Source organism: Phalangium opilio, unplaced genomic scaffold (assembly GCF_054372755.1).
Source record: "Phalangium opilio isolate 3A_F unplaced genomic scaffold, DU_Popi_V2 ptg000060l_1, whole genome shotgun sequence".
Lineage (NCBI taxonomy): Eukaryota > Metazoa > Arthropoda > Arachnida > Opiliones > Phalangiidae > Phalangium > Phalangium opilio.
Window position 1 is genome coordinate 2,881,307 of NW_028324177.1, and position 22,213 is coordinate 2,903,519.

The window sequence follows — 22,213 nt, forward strand, 5'->3', positions numbered from 1 at the left end:
CATAAATTACTTTAAAGTGAATATGAAACTATTAGTATATCTTTGACAGATATGATGCTCCTTTCTGGTATGAATATTGAAATTTTGGACTTTACTCGGGGTAATTTTGATATGGATTCTTCAAGCACGTTAGATTCCCTTTAATGCGTCTGGACTCTTTCCAAGAGCAGAACAGTGACGTCAGTCAAGTTACTGACGAATCTCTCCCTTTTTCTGATCATTGTATCACTGACCTCGTACCAGCCGTTGTCTTTTCTCACAAAGTTCACATAATGTCCCTCGGCCAACGATTCACCTTTATGAATAATCACCCCTTTAGTTTTAAAAAGCATCTTACTCATAGTGACATTTTGATTTTCAAAACTTGATATTTTGGTCGAAATCTTAATTGGTCGACCATCTTTGTAATCGCCACGGAGAAGACACAAAAATACGTACTTCCCGCTGGATATCAATACATCACGCTCTTGTATTTTTGGGTTGTTACAAAATACGCATGGCACCTCTGTTAATCTCATCCTTTTTTCTAGAGATTTCCAATCAATTTTATCTCGGTTTTCTAGTGGAAGATTGAAAATGTTGCTTTCAACAATATTCTCCGAATTTTGTTCAACTTGACAATTGGGGCATTTGGTAACGTTTCGCGACTTTGACCAAAAAAGATCTTTCAGAGCTTTAGAGTAATCGGCTTCCATTTCTTGACTTAGTGTCGTCAAAAGGACCATCAAAAATTCACTGGCGTCTTGTTGATCGTTTAGCGTAAAATGATTTCCGACAGCCATTCTCAGTTCCAACCCTTTACGACTGAAGCTTCCTTGAGAACTCTCGATGTCGTTTATCGTGTTATGGAGGCAACGTAAAACTGGTTTTTCAACGAATGATCCATTGTAAGATTTAACCAATTCTCTTAATTCCGGCACTAATAAGAGTAGTTGCAAAACGCTATTAGAATAGCACGTTACTTGGTCATCGTTAGCTAAACCCTTCAAGGGCAAACTATCCAAACTCTGTTGGGTTTTCCTTTTCTTCTTCGGTGTTTCTGCACATCTCTCTTCCTCGCCTTCTAAAAGGCTTTTAGATAGTGTAGGCGCACTTCTTTTCCTACCTCGACTTTCTTTCAACTCCGTTATTTCCAAAAGAGGCAGATCTGGCCTATATTTTTTGCGAAGCCTGTTATACTCCATAATGGCTCGTCCATCCACCTTAATTTTAGTCGGATCGAACTGTAATAGATGGAGTCCGGCTAAGGACGTCACTCTCGATAAAGCCACGTACGCCATGCCAGTTCCGAATAAATTCGGACCCAAATCCATAATGGCGCATTTTAAACTCATGCCTTGGCTTTTGTGTATCGTAATAGCGTACGCCAGGATGACGGGAAACTGGGAGCGTTTAACGTAAACGTTTGCCATGAGCAAAAATTTGACGCAAATTTTCTCAACTAAAAAGTCAGTGTTAGCGTCATCGTTATTCGGTTCGCGATCTACTCTGAGAAAAATACCAGTAACGTTTCCTTGTTCGTCCTTCTTGAATCCAGTTACGAAACCCATCGTACCATTTACAACGCCTTTTTCAAAACTGATATTCCTTCTGACCATTATTCGGCAGCCAACGCAAAGAACTAACTCGCTCTCCAAACCGCCTGTTTTGGACGGTTCGTTTTGTAGCCCTTGCAGTCTCCTGAGAATGTTTTTATTCATTTTTTTCCCATAGTCAGCGAGTCTATCCTGACAACGAATGACTTCAACTTTCTCGCCGTTTTTTCGCAGCATATCAAAGTTGAATTTTACGCACATGGCTAATTTAGGCATCAAACAAATTGGGTGAAACCCTTCATTGGACAGCTTAATGAAAAGGTCCATAGCCACCTCGATGTTTTGACCTCCCTCAACCAATCTAGTTCCTAAGGTTGCAACATCAGCTTCGGAAATATTTCCAATTCTAACTCTGCTTAGAATGTCGCCGTAACTTTGGTCGTTGGCTTGTCTAACATTTTGCGTTAGTTCATCGTATTTAAAAAACTTCCAAAGATCACTTCCTCCGATGCAATTGAATCTAAGTCTGGCTTCTTCGGAAGTGATTTTGATAAACGCGGGATTTCCTTGAACCGGTGGCAATTGGAAAAAGTCTCCCAAGACAAGAATAAATACAACTCCACCAAATGGTTGGTTCATTTCCCAAAATTCGTTCAGCCTCAAGTGAACGTGTGTCAGTAAAACCGATGAGACCATAGAAATTTCATCAATAATTAACAGTTTTAAATTACCCAAAGTTTCTTTCATAATGCTCATATTGTCCGAACTTAGGGAATGGTATTCGGCAATACGCCCATGATCTACCGGCAACATTAGTAATCTGTGTAATGTTACGCCATTAACATTCAACGCTGCCAAACCCGTTGGCGCGGCAATTGCCACGCTAGCAGGATTTTGAAAGCGTCGCCTTACGCCGTTGGCGAGAGTGTCGATAAGAAACGATTTGCCAGTGCCACCAGGTCCCGACACAAAAAGGCACTTGTTTCTACATTTTTCTCCCTCTTGGGAGAAGTGATCCATGATGCGATCATAAATTCGCCTTTGATCCGAGTTTAGTAACGCCACATTGTCAACATCAGTCTCGAAATTCATTTCCATGGCAGCTTCCACATCAGCCATCGCGTGTTCGGTTTCGATAACAATTTCCTTCCCTTGCAGCGCATTTTCATTGTCGTCACTTTCAGTCTCCGAGACTATGGTTTCTGGCTCTTTCGCCTTTTTAGAAGCCTTCCGTTTCTTTTCAACTTCTTTGGAAACCGAGAGTTTCTCGTGGTATTCTCTCATGTCTTTTAACACCGAAAGCGAGTTTTCGAAAGCATCGGCGTATGTTTCAAAATCGCCCAATAGTTCAGTTTCGTCACGCCACGGTTTGAAGAGGATCAGTAGAGCGTGACAATACTGTTCTTTCTCCTCTATCGGGTCGTGAATAAAGTGCTCTATTATGTACGGCTTAATTCTCTTTCTCATGAAACCCAGATTGTTTTTCAACTGGATTACATTCGCATTTTTCTCGACACCCTCAGAGCGCATCGCATAATCGTAAAACTGACCAAATTCCCGCAAACTAAGATTTTCCAAGCTGTCGGGACGATTCGGATATTTGTCGTCGACGAACCCTTTTTGGCAAGTGTCCGTGCTTTCGGGGTCAGTTTCCCTCAAACGCGCGAGTTCCTTGTAACCTTTCAAAATTCTCGATCGGTTTTCTTTTAAGTTAGTGTTAATAAATTTAGTGCTGTCGGACTTGTTGAAAAGGTCTTGGCCCAGCATCATATCGAGAGCTTCGTAAATTCCTATTTGTTTGCACGTCAAAGATTTCAATCTATAGGCAAATAATTTTTTGGACAAACTTTCGTTGCCTAACTCGGCAAAAGTTTGGTCCACGTCAGCCCGGTCTCCCTTTGTCACGTAAGCCGTAACATAGTTTGCCACTATTTCCGATTTGTCAGCGACAAATTGCAAATCCATGTTGGCTTTGGAAGCCAAAAGTAGCGTGGGATTGTAATCATTGATTAAAACTTCGTGCTGTTTTCTCGGCAAGTCGTACAGTCGTTTCTGCACCTTTTTCATTTTACGGTGACGAGTAACTGATCTAACAGAATTCATAGTGGCAATGTTTGTTACGTTTCGAGGGAAACCGTAACGACACACTTTCAATCCTTTTTTAGAATTTTTCACCTTCTTATAACAACTGGAGGTGCATTTGTGAGTTTGGAATTTTTTTACCAGCCGGTGTAGTTCCGGACTTACCGATGCTCTTGGCATTGAACACGTGACGTGTTTTTGCACGTAATCCAAAATAGTCTCGGTCGAAGAAGTTCCAATCTTTGGAGCGTCCTTGGCCCACAAAAGCATATGGTAGTGAGGTAAACCCCGAGATTGGTATTCAACCCTCCAAAAATGATGTTCTATCATGCCAAGAACTGGATTTTGCTTACACAAGACAAAGTTGTTTAACAGCGACCGCACTTTGTTGTGAAAGTGCAAATTGACGCTAAGTGGGTCTAAATTCAACAATTCAGCCACCGTCATCGACTCTACTCCTGGAACGTCTGAATTCACTTTTCTCAAGTGATCGTGCAGTTCCATATCATCGTACTCGGCCGGATTAAAAGTTAGAAGCCAGGTGGGAGGACCAAATTCCCGAATCATCGCTAAAACGTATCTAAGAACTTTATACCAGTAGTCCTTCGTTCCTCGAATATGACCCAAGAAAGTAGCTAAATTACTCTCAAGTTCTTTATCGCCAGATTCAACTCGATTGAGCAAATTTTCAACCCCAATTGGCATGGGTTTTTTAACACGAAGAACGTAGTTCAAACTGCTAGAAATCGCTTTCATTTCGCATTCTTGATAAGAATGGAACAAATAGGCGTAATCTCGTCTAAAAATTGGACTTTTGTTCAAAAGACGGGATAAACGATACTCGGTTTCCGTTATTTTGCCAAATGGTCTATCATCGTGCTTGCCAAAGCGACCCCGAGGGAACAAATGAACGAAGCTCATGTATTCAAGATTTTTGTCCCAAGTGCTAACCGGCTCGGCTTCGACGCGCTTCATTTGGTAAGCGCCAAGTAAATCTTTCGGTGGTTGAACGTTCACTGGATGAATAGAGTAATGATCGTACAGATCATTGGCTTCACCCTCAGATAGTTTTCGCAACAAAGCCTCGGGCTGTGTTAGAATTTTGTAGGCGTCGCCTGGTGCAAGGCTAGACTGATTTTCATCTTGGTCCTGCATGTTCGAAGCGTTTTGGTCACCTTGGACGTCGTGACTACTATCCGCTGGTCCTTCTGTTGGAAGCGCAGCGGAAGCACGTGTCAACGCATCAGATCCATCATTAATTAACGCAAGTGGATCTGTTACGCTCAGTAATTCTTCGGGAGTCAATGAATTTTCATTTCCATCAATTTCTTGCGTGCCACAAATATATTCCTCATTCATTGTCGAAATATCAATGTCTTTGTAAAAAGGGTTTATCTTTTTCAGCACACTGAATGCTTTCAACACTTTTTCGAGGCAAACAACCTGTTGCCAAACTTTTTTGTCCGCTGTGGGAACGCCATTGACCAAGATATGCAGTTCGTGATTTTTGGGCAATGTCTTGGGAATCATCTTCAAATTTTTCTCCACGGGTATTGGAAGATAAATTACTCTTCCCTTCAAAGCTTTAACCGTGCCAAACTGCATGTTGGAGTTGGTTTTGGTGCCTAACCGCACCACAGTGTGGAAGGCCTTCACAAGCTGAATTAAAACTTTCTCAAACATGTTTAAACTGGTGACATCTAGTGGAGGATTGTCAACCGCCAAGTTGTTCAGAAAACATCTGATGGGAACTTTACCCTTTCCCAAATCCGTAGCGCAGTAACGACATAGTAGCATGTCTGCTTCTCTCGTGTCGGAATTATTCATTATCCAACCAGCTCTTAAAATCAGATAGGCCTCGTTCTCAAAAACAGCTCTGTTTACCAGTTTTTCTACTGCTCTTAAATCAGATTTTTTCAGTAATCTTAAACAGCAGTCGCAGGGCGTATCGTGAAACTCGTTGGTGTTTAGCATTGCCCGAGCGAATTGATTCTCGTAAAGACTCAAGATTTGACTTTCATCGAGACTCGGCTGAGGAGCGTTAACGCTTCCTTCGGGAGCATCGTTTTGTTCCTTATTTAAATTTTTCCCACGTGTAGCAAGGGTTTTCCTTAATTCCGCCATGACATTCGTCACAGACTCGTAATCACCACTTTCAATTTCAGTTGAGATTTTAGTTAACGCGTTGAGTAACGCTTTGACGTGATAAATATTATTCAGAATATTTCTAATTCCCGAATAGTGAGGAGCCAGTTCAGCTAAAGCACGCAAATGACTTTGGCACTCTTCGCTATCAGCGCAGTAAGCAGTGTGTCCTAGGAACGGAACTATTCTCACCACTATTTCGTCCCCATCTGGTGGTATAGACACGTTTGATTTTTTGCAAAATTGTTTTCTTAATTCGCAAAGGTCCAAATCAGAGTCAAAAATTTTAGTCAAAGATTTTTCATTCGCATTGGCAACTGTGTTTACGAAAGCTAGTACTTTTGCAATGGCTCGAGTTCGAACATTACAAATATCACTGCATTCCCAATATACAGTTTTGTTTAAGGTTTCAATAAAGCCACCTTCATTGATCACAAAATTTGCTTTTGGATTCTTCTCTTCAGTTTCAACAATGTTGAAGAGATTCGTAACAACACCCGACTCATTAACTTGTAAAACTAATTCAACATTACTTGTTGCGTTATTGTTTTTCATGTCAACGATATTTCCCATTTCGTCAACAAACAATTCTTTAGTCGAACTGGTAGCACGGTCTCTCAGAACTTTTCTTATACTACCATCAGAATCCAATTTAAAAATTTTGCCGTAATGTGACTCATCGCCATTTTTCAATATTTTACCATTATTTCCAATCACATAATAGGTAGTTTCATGAAAATAGGCCTCTTTCATGCTACTGTGAAGCCTTTTCCCACCCACAACTTCTGTCAAATTGCCAGGGTCAATGGACCCAATTTCTTTGATTTTCTGAACAAAATCCTTAAATTCACTAACAATGCTCGTTAGTTGGGCGTGGTAAGCCGAATATAATTGCCTTTTCAAATGCAATATTCTACCAGCTAGCACTTGGCATTTTAGCTTGTGAGAGATAGACTTCGTGCGTTGTTTTTTAGTCTCACCGTTAAAAGACTCTGACGCCACCAGTCTTTCAGTTAGACGTTTGACTAAAAACCTTTTATAGCTTTCGGCTATAATTTTTTTGTTTTTCGTTTTGAAAATCCCCGCATTGAGGAGCTTTTTCGCAAAACCAAATTTATCTACTTTAGTTGGTTTATGTTTGGGTTTTAATTTTTTTGAGCAAAAAGCAACATTAGTGGTGCCACCTGGTGCCATAGCCCTTTTACAACCTTTTGCTGTACCAAGCGCAAGTTTACGCTGAACATAGTTATTTGCATTTCTTCTCTGAAAATTGTCTTGGTTTTTCAAATAACATTCCTTATTCTTAACTCGCTTAGCTTTCTTTTTTTGCAAAGCTTTACTGTTAACTAACAGTTCCAATTTATTTTGGGCTCTTTCTTTTTGCATTGCTAAGCATTTATTTTTTCTCTTTATTTTCTCCCGACAAAACATTATGAAAATTTACGAATCGCACAAGAAAGCAAATCTTATTCAACCCCTGCAGAGTTCTAGTCAGTACAAGCAGTACCGTATTTGACACAGTTTGCAATGGGTCACAAGGAAACCTTAATCCCACACTGGAACTTGCAATTTGGATACACAAAGAGATCCAATTAATGGGAACACAGAGAACCCAATTAATGGGAGCACAGAGAACCCAATTAATGAGAGCACAGAGAACCCAATTAATGAGAGCACAGAGAACCCAATTAATGAGAGCACAGAGAACCCAATTAATGAGAGCACAGAGAACCCACTTGCCAAACACAAAGAATTGGCTGAATAAAAGGTACACAGGGTACCTTTTAGGCGCACAGAAAGAACCCAGTGTCAAAAAAAAAACTTCTGACAGAATTGCAAATTGTAAAAAGAAAAAAAAATACAATATAAATTAATGAAGATAATATAATTACAAGAGAAAGTGAAACCTATTAAGACTAAGAATAAATAAGACAATTTCACAATCTGAAATGAGAACAAAAGTTATTGTACAATAGGAACATAAAAAAACCAAAAATACTTAAGTTTATAAATCATATAAAACCTTAAAAATTAAGATTCGTGGCAATTAATATTCTTTTACAAGTCTTCGGAATTGTAAGAGAACGGAACGACGTGGAAATTGTAACAATTCCCGCCAAAAAAGAAGCCAAGAGAATAAGCTTTTTTAATTTATTGCCCTCTGGAGTCTGGAACAGTAGCATGGAGCGATTATAGCTGGAAACGTTTCTGTAAAATCGTGCTATCACTCTAGTTTAATTGCTCTATGGTACTTCCCCTAGCCCGGGGAATATTTTTGGCGGGAAAGTACTATTACTTGTTAAAGCAAGCCGTTTATCAACCTCGTAAGTATGTTTTAAACACAATTTTTAATAGTTAAAATTATTAATTAACGGGTTTTGAAGCTAAGTCATAAAATTTGAAGTTATAATGTTTAAATTTATTGTCAAACTTTAAACTAGATAGAAAGTAATTGATTGTAAACTATTCAATAAAATTTCTTGTTTGTCGGTTTGGGCTTAGTAATGGAAGGCAAAAACATTAAAGTAGTTAATGCCTACTTTTACGGCGGCGGCGGCGACGGCGGTCGCGGACGGGGCGGCCAGGGCGGCCGTCGCGGACGGGGCGGAGGACGAGGCGGCGGACGAGGTGGCGGTCGCGGACGGTGGCAATGGGTCCGCACTTGCTACAAGTGCAAGAAGGCCGGCCACATAATGCGGGAATGTCCGCAAAACGGAGGTACTAAATATTTTCGATTGCTTTTCCCAGGGCTACCTAAAAACTTCTATGCACTTCGTTAAAAATCTCATTTAGGGAAACTAGTTTTAAATTTAATAAAATGTTATAGAGAGCTTTCAGTTGGAGCTGAGTCTCGTGACATAATTTACGCTGCCATATTGGAGGGTTTAAAGCAGGAATGAAGCCGAGACCACCCAATATGGCTCCCAGAAGACTTGGGTGGGTGTGACGTACTACTATCCCATCTGAAAGCTCCCTACTGAATTTAAAAAAGACAGTGAAGTTCCCTGCTATCCCTAGGTAGGCCTAATGCAAGCAATCTTAGTTAGAGCCCTTTATCGCCATGGCTTTCATAGCGTAATTTTGTTCTAATATTGGCAATGGGGTAGAAAGATATTCTATGGTATAAAAGTATCTAAAGAAAATGAGATATTAAACTGAAATTGTAGGACTGAGAAACTCTGCATGTAAGACCAAAATGAATTATAAAAAAGTATATCGCACCCAAACCAGCCAAAGTTGTTAAAGGCTCAAGCATATATATAGTTGTCTTATATACGGTTACATGATAGGTAATGCAACCACCACCACAACCACCACTACCACCACCACCACAACCACCACCACCCCAAGCACCACCACCACAACCACCACCACCCCAACCACCACCACAACCACCACCCCAACCACCATCCCAACCAACAATATGGAAACCTCACTGTAAATATTTTGTAAGTATTAAACCACATTTAAAAAAGTTAACACTTTTATTATATTGGGGCACAGGAAAAGAAGTTACTATTGGGGGGTTTTTTTTTTTCATTAATATCATGAAAGCCTAAGTTTTAAATATTTTTGCATTCTCAATTCTTTTCTTGAGTTTCAATTAAAAATTTTCATTGAAGATAATTAATATAATTTTTCTTATATTTTTTTGTAGCATCATCACCATATTAATTTTCATTCAATTTCTTGTCAAAACATTTATTAATATTGAAGCATTTAACAAAATAAATTAATTTCATCCAAAATTATTGCATTCTTTTTAATTCATTTTAATGGACTAATATTCCATTCTTATTAATCCATTTTAGAAAATTTTCATTTCCTTTAAAATAATAAATGGTTACCCCAATCATTTGTTTATGCTTTGTAACGGGAGAAATGGTTTCCCAACCATTTTGTAATACCTTAAACTTAAGACACTTTTGACCCGCAATTACGTTATTCCTTGACTTAAAAATGGTTATCTCTTGAACCAAATAATTTTTTTCATCAATATTCATCTATTTAAATTTAAATTATTAAAATTTATTAAAATGGATTAATTAGAACGGTCCTTTAAAGGACCTTTCTAATTAATCCATTTTAATAAATTTTATCCCTTGAACTTAAGAAAATGTTTCCCAGTGATTTCTTTATCCCTTGAACTTAAGAAAACGTTTCCCAGTTATTTCTTTATCCCTTGAATTGAAGACTCATTTTCCCAGCCATGTTGTTATTTTTTAAAAAATTCAATTAACTTTCCCATCATTATTCCATTCTTTTTGATCCATTTTAATAAATTAATGTTCATTCTAATTAATCCATTTTAATAAATATTATCCCTTTAACTGAAGAAAAGGTTTACCAGTCATTTCATTACCCCTTGAACATAGGAAATGATTTCCCTACCATTTTGTTATCTTTTGAAAAAATAAACTAACTTTTCCTTCCTTAGTCCATTCTTTTTGATTCAAAACCATTTAGTTTTCCAGTTATCTAAAAAATGGTTGACCCGTTTGAAGCTACAAATATATTTCATAAAAACATTTTCTTATCCCTTTAACTCCTATTAACAGAAATAAACAATTTATACTAATATGAATGTATCATTAATTGCTGTAAGGGACCGTCCATAAACTACGTCACACTCTTATGGGGGGGAGGGGGTTTCTAAATTTGTGACTGTCCGTGACAAGGGGGAGGGAGGGGTTCTTCGATGCGTGACGTCACATTTAGCATTGATTTTGTTACGAAGTCAGTAAGAGGCCGATTGGCTCTCTAATGTTATAGAAGAAGAAGAAAGACAACATTCCATAGTCCACCGTTACAATAATTTACCAAAATTGTTATTCCATCATCGCTTAAATAGTAGAAAATTTAAGCAATTATCTACTATTTACCCCTTTATATAGCCAATTTAAATAGCGCATTTAAAATAAACAGCGTAAACTCTCTTATGTCTCTGTTTATTCACCCCTATTATTTGTGAGGATGAATCAAATCCCCCTGCCGATTGAAATGGTTTCGATTCTTTGGCAAATTTTCTAAATCTCAAGCTCGATTAGTCTGTTTTCGGTGACAGTGTCGAAACCTAAAAATTGTGCCCCTTTAACTAAGCTTTATGGAACTTTTTTGAAGCTTATAAAAAGCTCATCCAGACATTAAAATTCTAAAGGTTAATCAGAGGGAAAAAGCTTAAAACGGAAGAGAACTTCGAATTTTCAGCCGAGCAAAATATTTCTGAGAGGGCGGCATATCACTCAAAAAATTAGTGAAATTAAATTTGTAAATTAAGACAAATCATAGTGCGGAGGGGGGGGGTTAAAGAAATGTGACGTGGTTTTTAGGGGAGGGGTCTGAGAAAAGCGTGATCTGGGGGGACGGGGGGGGGGGTTAGAAAATGCTTTTTTTCGCGTGACGTAGTTTATGGACGGTCCCTAAGCAAATATTAATAAATGAAACAATTTCTTTATCAACTCGCGTTAATCAATTTCTTCAATCTTCATAACTCAATGAAATTTTGTCGAATTTTAAAACAAATAAATGGTGTGGTTTCGATTAAACAAACGTTACTAGATGGTCCCGTAGTCCAAGAGTGGGGTTGACAGGGTTTATTTGTTTATCAGTGTGTAAAGGGATTTAATTAGCCTCTATGCCTAATTGCTAATTAAGTCATAATTGTCCAATTGCTAATTCCAATTCAATTAGTTGCCAGTTAATTAGCACAGCTCTGGTTTTTTTGGTGACACGGTTTTGTGATCGTGCGACTTAATCAATAATTTATTCTACCAGCAATTTGACAAACAATTTATCTTCGTAGCAGTTATCAGTGGCACCTGGTGAGAATTAAAAACAGGCTATTGCTTATTGTTTTCTTGGGCAATGTTAAAATAATCATTATATAAATAAACTGGTCATCGTTTAATTTTTTCTTAGGTAACTAAAAATAAGCACTAAAAAAATAATAAAAAATTTAATAGTTACCCAACAAAAATGATTGGAAGAGTCTGAATAAAAAATATTAATTGGTTTGTTGACAGGGTTTAGTGATCGTGTGATCTCGATTAATTTACCAGCAATTTCAACGAACAAAATGATGTACGTATTTGTTATCATTGGCCGGTGACACCAGTTTAGAAACCTGTTAACAAACTCTTATGCGTAGAGTTTGCAAAAAGACATGAAATTTAGCACTTAAACTTAATTTTTCTCAAAATCCTTAAAAATGGTCCTAGAAAAAGGTTTAAATTTTCATATGCAAGGCCTAATACCGTTTTGCTTGACTGCATGTCGCCGTCAAATTCCTTTTAAAGCCTAAATCATACTAGTATCCACCCTTGATTTTCATTTCGTAACACACGTTGGATTCGTAAACCTCGACGCGCACAACGATTAGAAGCATTAAAATGCAAACACAACAACACACTGAGCGCATACATTTAAAACAAAAAACCCTCCTTATACATTAAGAGCAGTATGAAGTCATATCTGAGAGAGCGATAGTAAATAAAATTTCTCACTACAGCTGTTTTCAGGCTGAAGCGACCGAAAGACGGCGGTAAAGAAACATTCTCCGGCCCATTAAAGGGAGGGAACGAAATTCAAATGCAAGGCGCGTCCCATCAACAAACAACATTGAATTCGTTTTACACAATTATAATATTGAAATTTTATACATTTAAGTAATATTTAAGAAAACAAGTCTAAACTTAAGTACGACGATACGAGAAGGCGAAGTAACGGGCAACGAGAGGTAAACATTTTTTTAAACGGCAAAAATTAACGGAAAGCCAAGGCTTAGCGCAATTTCACCGCCTTAAAAAAAGTGCCAAGTTTAGAAATAGATTGTGGGACAATAAAAAGGTGGAAAATTATGAAATTAGGCTTATATTAAAGCTTGAAACCTACTTTATATTATATTTAAAATCCATCCATGAGCAAATCCTCCAAAAATATGAAAATGGCAACGAAAAAGGACCCACTCTCAAATTTTTTTCCCCTTAAAAAAATGGCGGCCACAAACGGGGTAATTTGTCACGGCGGCAATATTAAAGCAGTCTTATCTCACTATCGATAGGCCATTTCAACCAAAAGGCATTATGAAAAAACAATCGGATTATTATGACGCAACTATACGTAAAAAAAGGCCAATATTGGTCGCGCTGATATTTACCAATAAAACAGCGTATCCATGCTAAAATATCGCAGATTGGGGTAGTTATTAAAATTTAAAATTAAACATACTTAAAATTAATTTTTCTCAAAAACCTTAAAAATGGTCCTAGAAAAAGGTTTAAATTTTGATATAAAACCGTTCCCAAACGTAACAAACGAATATTTCATGTCAAAAAGGTGGCCACAAAATGGCTAAATTTGAAAAAAACTCCATGTTATTTCTATGGGAAAATTTAACTTTTTCACCAAAAGGGCTGATTAATTTTATGGAAATGAAAACCACCCTTAGCAACTTTATTTTTTATACAATAAACTAATGGGTGGATCTTCTTGAAATTTTAACCACATATTGAGGGCCCGAATTGTAGTTCTGTGGAATTTTTTCAAAGCAGTTAATACGATACAAAAAAAGTTATAACCAATCAAAAAACCATCCTTATACATTAAAGTCGGTATGAGGTCTTATCTAAGAGAGCTATCGCTCTCCTAGAATTCGACCCATCTGTTCTTTTAGTTTTCCTCATGCAAACCTGTATAGATTGACTAACTTTCAAGGTTTCTAATTTGACAAAAGAGTAAAACAATTTCGAAGGATTTTTAGCACAGCGCCTATCAATACTACGAAGCTCCCATTTAAAAATATCACCAAAACTTCCCTTAACCTTAAGATTCATTTTTTGACCTACGTAAATGCTCGGGAATGACAATTCTTCCGCATCCTCGTCAAAGAGTAAAGACATTGGGGTTTGACCTTCACCGGGAGCAAACTTAACATGCATGGTATTACTTGGCAAAAAATTACTTAAAGAAACTAATAATGTATCTTGATTCCCAACTGTTAACGAACTACTTTCGTTAGGTTCATTCCACATATCATCGCTATCATCCTCTGCGTTTATTGGGGTCTCGTACATAATCCCCCTGGACATAATCCCCCCGGACAAAATCCCCCTATTTTGGATTTGCCAAGACATTTTCCCCCCGATTTTAGACGTGTTTGTACAAAATCCCCCCAAAGAAAACGTCCAGGACAAAATCCCCCCAGAGAAAACGTCCAGGACAAAATCCCCCAAAAGGAAAACTGTTTAACAAAATCCTACCGAAAGGATCATTTTATTGAAAATCCCCCAGATAATAGGCATTTAGAAGTAAAGGTAAACGGAAGCCCAAATCCAAAGATTATCTTCAATAATAATGCAAAAGTATAATTCACAAGAGTGAAAGGTATTGCAAACAATGTTCCTAAACCAAAAGAAGTAAACTACTGATTTTGTTTTAACTTATTTCCAAAATTCCAATATTTTGGGAAAGGCGGCATTTTATGGTTAGTCAGCAATATTTTGGAAAAGGCGGAAATTTATGGTTAGTCAGCGATATTTTGGAAAAGGCGGAAATTTATGGTTAGTCAGCGATATTTTGGAAAAGGCGGAAATTTATGGTTAGTCAGCAATATTCTGGAAAAGGGGGAAATTTCAGGTTAGTCAGCAATATTCTGGAAAAGGGGGAAATTTATGGTTAGTCAGCGATATTTTGGAAAAGGCGGAAATTTGTGGTTAGTCAAAAATATTTTGGAAAAGGCGGCAATTTATGGTTAGTCGGCAATATTTTGGAAAAGGCGGAAATTTATGGTTATGAGCAGTATTTTGGAAAAGGCGGAAATTTATGGCTAGTCAGCGATATTTTTGGAAAAGGCGGAAATTTATGGTTAGTCAGCGATATTTTGGAAAAGGCAGAAATTTATGGTTAGTCAGCAATATTTTGGAAAAGGCGGAAATTTATGGTTATGAGCAGTATTTTGGAAAAGTCGAAAATTTATGGTTAGTCGGCAATATTTTGGAAAAGGCGGAAATTTATGGTTATCAGCAGTATTTTGGAAAAGGGGGAAATTTATGGTTAGTCAGCGATATTTTGGAAAAGGCTGAAATTTAGGCTTAGTCAGCGATATTTTGGAAAAGACGGAAATTTATGGTTACTCAGCGATATTTTGGAAAAGGCGGAAATTTATAGTTAGTCAGCGATATTTTAAAAAAGGCGGAAATTTATGGTTAGTCAGCGATATTTTGGAAAAGGCGGAAATTTATGGTTAGTCAGCAATATTTTGGAAAAGGCGAAAATTTGTGGTTAGTCGGCAATTCATACTATTTTCTCCATCATTGGTTCCGCTTTTCCTCGTAGGGGGAATACTACTATTTTTACTACTATCCTACTAAAAAAATTTCCACTGTGGAAAACGACCTCTAAAATAGGAATGACCCCTGAAGGGTTCGTCTCCAAGGTGGGGATTTCGTTCCGTAAGCGGGGGATTTTGTCTCCAATTTGGGAGGGATTTTGTCTCCAGTTTGGGGGGATTTTGTCTGCAAATGGGGGGATTTTGTCTTATGCCCATTTGGACGGGGGGAAATTTTTGGGGGGATTATGGGAGTCACCCGCGTTTATTGGCGCTACTGGATTATCTCCTGAAACATCAACTTGATTTACCTGACGGTCATTTTCGTCAACAATAAATTCAAGTTCTTCAGGAATGGGGTCTAATATGTCACTCTTAACGGTAATTCCATGTTTAACATACAAAGGCGTTTTTACCAGAACGTTAAGGGCCTCTAAAATGACTTTGGGTCTCACAGTTTCGTACAAATAGGGTGTGTTATACTGCATTCTTCTCATAAACTTAATTTGAATAGTATCCGTGTCTCGAGGTAACCTTGGTAAAACCGAGGCGGTGGACTCTACATTTATAGGGACGTTAACCACATTTCCTTTAATACCACGTTGTTGGTCACACCCTAACCTTCGTATTTGCATGAATGGTATTCGTGGTGATATCATTCTTTCTTCTAAATTACTTATGTTACTTAATTGCGCAGGTATTTTAGGAAACACAAATCCATTTTCCCTTGAAAATTTTGGAATTTGCTTTCTCTTAACGCTTTTATTACAAGTACTACACAAAAATATTTCATCATTCAACTCTCTTTGTTCAATACCAGGGACTGACAAAAAATCTATGGACTTTACAATGGTGCCAGATGACTTAAAAAAAAGATTTGAACATCCTTCACACGGCCACGTTGGGCCGTCTTTAATGCTATCAAAATAGGTCTGCTCTATAACCGAGGGGTTTGCTCGCCTATCTGCGGCTGAAGATCTATTTCTAGAACGTTCAGACGTTCTAAAACCTATATCTTCACGCCTGGCAGCCTTAGCCGTCTGGTTTCTATCACGTTCAGTGTCTCTATACTCGGGATCTTGGCGTCTAGCCGCCATACCTGCTTGGTTTCTATCACGTTCAGTGTCTCTATACTCGGGATCTTGGCGTCTAGACGCCATACCTGCTTGGTTTCTATCACGTTCAGTGTCTCTATACTCGGGATCTTGGCGTTTAGCCGCCTTAGCCGCCTGATTTCTATCACGTTCAGTGTCTCTATACTCGGGATCTTGGCGTTTAGCCGCCTTAGCCGCCTGATTTCTATCACGTTCAGTGTCTCTATACTCGGGATCTTGGCGTTTAGCCGCCTTAGCCGCCTGGTTTCTATCACGTTCAGTGTCTCTATACTCGGGATCTTGGCGTCTAGCCGCCATACCTGCCTGATTTCTATCACGTTCAGTGTCTCTATACTCGGGATCTTGGCGTTTAGCCGCCATACCCGCGTGGTTTCTATCACGTTCTTTATCTCTAAATTCGGGATCTTGGCGTTTAGCCGCCTTAGCCGCTTGGTCTCTATCACGTTCTTTATCTTTAAATTCGGGATCTTGGCGTTTAGCCGCCTTAGCCGCTTGGTTTCTATCACGTTCACTTTCCCTATACTTTGGATCTTGGCGTTCAGTAGCCTTACTTAACTGATTTCTTACACGTTCGCTTGATCTATACCATTCATCAACCCTTTTTACTTTCTTGGTAAATATTCCACCCTGATTTTCAATTTCACAATTTGACTCATTCTCTCGCTTTTTCCCCTTACCTAGCGACTCCCTCTTACTGCATTCTTCATTTTGTCTCAAGATTCTTAATCTTTCTAACGGATAGACATTACCATGGGACGTACAAGGTACTTGTTCATCGCTTTCGATGATTTCACTAATATTAGCATTAACATTTTGTACATTATTGGGTTCCTTATTAATAGATATGCCTACGCCTACAGTACTTTCAATAGAACATTTATTTAATGCATTATCTTTCGTACGATCATGGCCAACTGGCCTCGTGGTAGGACAAACATTTTGTGTGCTAGAACCTGCTCCCGAAAGAGACTTTTTTTCCGCGGCTAAAGCTCTTCTCCTTTCATTTTCGCGTTTCCTAAATTCGGGATCTGACCTTTTTGCCCTCATTCTTTCCCTTGCCTTTCGTTTTCTGATTTCCTCTTTACTTACATTATTATCTTCCTCCATTTTATTATTCAGTTAAATACTCACAAAAATCCGCAAAAGCAATCCCCTTGCAAGACTCTGTAACGTTTGAAATATAATTTTCCGAAGAAAGTTATTACAGAAGATTGAATTATGAAGCACTACCTTTGAAATTCAAATAAAGAATGATAAAAGTGCGTAAAAAAGGTCTTTCACAAATAGGGGGAGTATAAACTAAACAGCATTTGTTAATATTTAAAAAATATTCTTAGATTGTCAAATACTTTTTCGCCGTTGAATTTGTTTAACACCAGCTTGTAAAAAAGGTCTCTTTCAAACTAGGGAATGATAAAAGTGCGTAAAAAAGGTCTCTCACAAATCGAGGGCGTATAAACTAAACAGCATTTGTTTATATTTAAAAAATATTCTTAGATTGTCAAATATTTTTTTCGCCGTTTAATTTTTTTAACACCAGCTTGTAAAAAAGGTCTCTTTCAAACTAGGGGTGGGGGGGGCGTATGAAAAAACAGTTAAACATTATTCATAGAATAATTTCCATATATGGGGGTAGGAAAACGGTAACAGTTGACAAAGACTAATTGTATTTACCTTAAGTGGACAAGCAACGTTTCACTATTTTGTGGTTTTGAAAATGCATAGCTTGGCAACACTGTCACTTGTCCCGCGAATCGGCGTATGGGTTTTCCATCTTGAAGGAGAGAGGAATGGAGTGGAAACCCCCATACCTATAGCGTTGCCTGTGTACCCCCACCTACGGCACCGTAGTCCTCCCAGCATCCTCAGCGGTTAGGTAGGGTCGTACTGGACAAAATTGTAAAGGGCGCTCCCTCTATCTATTGCCGAAAATATTATCCGTATTTTCATTTTAATAGAGCTATTTCAGTGGGAGAAAAATTTCGTCTGCTACGAAAATTGGGCCTGCCTTTGAGTGTAGGGCGGACATTTTGTGAGGGTTTTCTCTATGGGCAAATAGCATTGGTGACGTAGCCATTACCCCCATACCTATAGCGTTGCCTGTGTACCCCCACCTACGGCACCGTAGTTCTCCCAGCATCCTCAGCGGTTAGGTAGGGTCGTACTGGACAAAATTGTAAAGGGCGCTCCCTCTATCTATTGCCGAAAATATTATCCGTATTTTCATTTTTATAGAGCTATTTCAGTGAGGGGGGGGGAATTTCGTCTGCTACGAAAATTGGGCCTGCCTTTGAGTGTAGGGCGGACATTTTGTGAGGGTTTTCTCTATGGGCAAATAGCATTGGTGACGTAGCCATTACCCCCTCTGAAATAGCTCTATACAGAGAAAAAGAAATTATTATGGTTTTGAGAGGAGCTTCTCATTTTGGTTGTTGTTTAAAATATAACGCAATGCACGGGCCTAGATAGATATAGCAGGCAATGAATAAAATATATCGCAATGCACGGGCCTTGATAGATAGAGGAGGCAATGTAGGAAACATGACGCAATGCACGGGCTTTGATAGATATAGGAGGCAATGATTTAATCGACTTCGCTACTTGAGAGGTTTATCTTTAATATTTAAATAAATATAATTATTTTTCATTATTTTAATCTTCAATAATTAACATTAATAATAGTTAAATCGTTTAAAATAAAGTTATTCCTATTATCTTTTGAAACTTTTCTAATAATGACGTTTAAAGTGAAGGGTACCCCTCTTGCCCGCTTTCTTCAAATTTTGGGCTATATATACGATTCGTTTCCATTATAATAATAGATAAAAACGCATTCGCGTGAACCTTTGGTGGAAGCCCTGCCATTGGGAGGCTAGACGTTTCTCGTAACCCTAGCTGATCGCCGCGTATATCTTAAAACCAAATAATAGATAAAAACGCATTCGCGTGAACCGATGGTGGAAGCCCTGCCATTGGGAGGCTAGACGTTTCTCGTAACCCTAGCCGATCGCCGCGTATATCTTGAAACCAAACGATGACGGAGGAAAAGAAGCCAGAATGTACTGACCGGCGTCCATGTGTAATGGACAAAAGACCTGAAGATGGTGGTGCATAGAAGCTGGTGTCAATGTGGAATTGACGAAGAACAGAAGATGGTGGTGCATAGAAGCAAGCAAGTACCGACTAGTGTCCATGTGGGACGGACAAAGACTAGCAGATTGTGGTCCTTAGAAGCCAATAAGTAAAGACTGGTGTTGGTAGATGAATGGCCAAATTTCCGTGAACCGCGAACGCGTTCCGGAAATCGGGTATTTGTTTGCTCCGATTTGTAAACTGCGAACGCGGTCACGTGGGGTCTGACAGACAGACACACACACAGACAGACACGGCCGGTGTAATACCTCTCCGTGACATACGTCACTCGGAGAGGTAAATATGCAAACTCTTCATTTTGGAGGTATTTACTGTCTAGTGACACTTGAAGTTCCGTGTTATCTTATAAACAGACTAACATCGTGAGCATGTGCGGAGTATGCTGCCTTCCCGTGGCAAGTGTTTAAAACTTGCTTTAGCAAGGCCAAAACTTACACGCTTTTCTACGATAAATTAATTACACAGACACATATATAATTAATATTAGAATTTAATTCATTTCAAAATTAATCCAAAGGATTTAAATCATTTTATTGGCATAATTTAGTTCCAAATTAACAAACAGACGATATCCTAAATTAAAGGGACTGTAAAGAATCGCGGACTATTTTTTAAAGAAAAAGGCACCCTCCTCGCAATAATTGACGTCAGCAGCTGATGTAAAACGCGTCAAAGAGGAGTTAGTTCGTGGTGATCATGTACTGAGTAGTACAATTGTACTTTTTCAGTACATTTTAATGTCTTCTGTACGAAAAGTACATTTTGATGGTTGAGAGTACATTTTCTAATGCCATTTTTTAACATCAGCGTCTATGGGACGAAAATTACGCCGCTAGATGGCGCCAGAAGCCTTTCGTCGAGGGGGACGGATATTTTAATGCCCCCAGGGGGAAAAGTCTTTTTATCAAAAATCATCCCATTGGGGTAGTACGTTTTACTGTTGGGGAAAGTACGTTCCCAAAAATCTAAGGAACAACTTCGTGGTTGTAAAGCGGTTCCTCACATCCGGTTAATCGCTCGTGATTGGTTGTGAAACACCCTGCTCCTGCGTTTCCCCAGTCCCCAACTCCTGAGAGTTCGAGATCCCCGCTGCATGGATTAACTAACTCTAGGGATTGTTCCCGTAGAATGCTATTGCCAACTACATGTTCCGAATGATTCCTTGATTCCCCTCTTCATTCCCCCAATTTATTGTACCAAACCGGATGCAGATACGGCGCCATCTCTAGGCAAAATAAACAGAAAAGATGGTGGCGCCCAATTTAGCCCGTATTTGAATTTTGACGTCATAGAACACGTGATATGTGGTCCAATTTTTTTCTTATAACTTCCTGTTAGGGATAGTAGCTGCTGCTAGGGGGCGTTTGTAATATGCATGCTGTATCTTTTGGGGGGAACGAACTATCCCTAGCGTTAGTTAATCCATGCCCGCTGCTTTTGCCATAATCATCCACGCAGCAATATCAAAGGCGCTGTGATTGGTCCAGTTGTATCACAAACCTTAAAAATATTTTCCCGAAAGATGATTTTCGTTTTGCTTACCTCAAACCCCCTCCCTCCCCCATGGGCCGCCGACCCCTTTACGACTCTTTAACCGCTGGCAAATATTGTCAATTACCCTTAAAATCAGTTATCGGAAAGAGGCTGCAACGATACTTTATTGAGTTTACCATGACTAGTCAAATGTAACGAAAAACCTATTTAAATTTCCTCACTAACAATAATAAAATTCAACCTCTTTTGAAGCCTTACAAGAGCAATTGCAACTAAAAAAATGGAAATATCTTTTTCAGCAAATAATAGGTTGATATTGATATCATTTTCATGGGCAAACTTACAATATCAGCCAGCGGTTAATTTAGGATATCGGCTGTTTGTTAATTTGGAACTAAATAATGCCAATAAAATGATTTAAATCCTTTGGATTAATTTTGAAATGAATTAAATTCTAATATTAATTATATATGTGTGTGTGTAATTAATTTATCGTAGAAAAGCGTGTATGTTTTGGCCTTGCAAAAGCAAGTTTTCAACACTTGCCACGGGAAGGCAGCATACTCCGCACATGCTCACGATGTTAGTCTGTTTATAAGATAACACGGAACTTCAAGTGTCACTAGACAGTAAATACCTCCAAAATGAAGAGTTTGCATTTTTAAAATAATCTCCTCGTCACAGGGTATCCGACGTTTTAAGTCATCATGCGTGACGATTCAATTCTTAAAAAAACGAATCTCTTTATTTTGGCGGTATGTCACTGTCTAATGGCCCTGAAAAGGGCCGTTTTTTTCTCCTCAACGGAAACGACGAACAAGTCTCTGTCGCACCCTCTGGCCAATGGGGTTGTAATTCCCATTACAAGGAGGGACGACGTGGGGATGGGGGTGATCATCCGCCACAAATGGAGCGTCATCATCTTCCCGCTCAACCTCCTCACCAAACCCGTTCATCATGCACATGTTGTGCAAAATGCAACATGCCATGACTATTTCGGAGGCAAATTCTGGCAAGTAATGCAGCGCCCTACCTTTTAACAAGCAACGAAAGCGTTGCTTCAGGCACCCATTACACCTTTCAATGGCAGATCGAGCCTTACAAAAAGCCTCCATGAAGCGGAATTCGGGCGTACCCTCTTCCGCCCCAATGATGGGCACCATTAACCAAGGGCTTAATGGATATCCACTATCCCCTACAAGAATGATTAAAGTATTAATATTGAAATTTGAAATCCATACCAAGAAACTTTACCGATTAGCCAAGAGTCGTTCAAAGAGCCATTGAGGTAAGACTCCTGCAAGTAGGTTGACAAATCCGTCGACCGGTAGATGTGGGAGTCGTGGCACGATCCCGGAAAGTTG

The 22,213-nt window shown here is 38.7% G+C and overlaps 2 protein-coding genes across 3 annotated transcripts; one reads left to right on the forward strand and one right to left on the reverse strand.

The window, feature by feature from the left end:
• Nucleotides 1-7,945: 7,945 nt before the first annotated feature.
• On the forward strand, nucleotides 7,946-9,511 carry LOC149666552 (uncharacterized). Of its 2 annotated transcripts, XM_089841530.1 has the most exons (4): nucleotides 7,946-8,086; nucleotides 8,265-8,480; nucleotides 9,053-9,211; nucleotides 9,421-9,511. In XM_089841530.1, exons 1-3 carry the CDS (start codon nucleotides 8,008-8,010, stop codon nucleotides 9,202-9,204), a joined length of 447 nt encoding a protein of 148 aa, XP_089697656.1. In that variant the 5' UTR covers nucleotides 7,946-8,007; the 3' UTR covers nucleotides 9,205-9,211; nucleotides 9,421-9,511. The 2 variants fall into 2 exon arrangements, with proteins under 2 accessions (XP_089697656.1, XP_089697655.1); XM_089841529.1 differs by having other exon boundaries at nucleotides 9,053-9,511.
• Nucleotides 9,512-11,826: 2,315 nt separating this feature from the next.
• On the reverse strand, nucleotides 11,827-18,405 carry LOC149666553 (uncharacterized). The gene is made up of 4 exons (XM_089841598.1): nucleotides 17,877-18,405; nucleotides 16,646-17,366; nucleotides 15,399-15,646; nucleotides 11,827-11,886 (listed from the first exon to the last, which is right to left on the reverse strand). The coding sequence occupies exons 2-4, from the start codon at nucleotides 17,307-17,309 to the stop codon at nucleotides 11,827-11,829; spliced, it is 972 nt and encodes a 323-aa protein (XP_089697724.1). The 5' UTR covers nucleotides 17,310-17,366; nucleotides 17,877-18,405.
• Between the last annotated feature and the right edge of the window lie 3,808 nt (nucleotides 18,406-22,213).

What these genes read in the sequence shown, in the direction of transcription:
- LOC149666552 (XM_089841529.1), top strand. Translation starts at nt 8,008, where the DNA reads ATGGTACTTCCCCTAGCCCGGGGAATATTTTTGGCGGGAAAGTACTAT. An exon ending in GCAAGCCGTTTATCAACCTC is followed by an intron (nt 8,087 to 8,264) that starts GTAAGTATGTTT and finishes GTTTGGGCTTAG; the next exon opens with TAATGGAAGGCAAAAACATT. An exon ending in GGAATGTCCGCAAAACGGAG is followed by an intron (nt 8,481 to 9,052) that starts GTACTAAATATT and finishes GTTACATGATAG; the next exon opens with GTAATGCAACCACCACCACA.
- LOC149666553 (XM_089841598.1), bottom strand. Translation starts at nt 17,309, where the DNA reads ATGGAGGAAGATAATAATGTAAGTAAAGAGGAAATCAGAAAACGAAAG. An exon ending in CGAATTTAAAGATAAAGAAC is followed by an intron (nt 15,647 to 16,645) that starts GTGATAGAGACC and finishes CTATAAATGTAG; the next exon opens with AGTCCACCGCCTCGGTTTTA. An exon ending in TTGACGAAAATGACCGTCAG is followed by an intron (nt 11,887 to 15,398) that starts GTAAATCAAGTT and finishes GTTTGTTAACAG; the next exon opens with GTTTCTAAACTGGTGTCACC.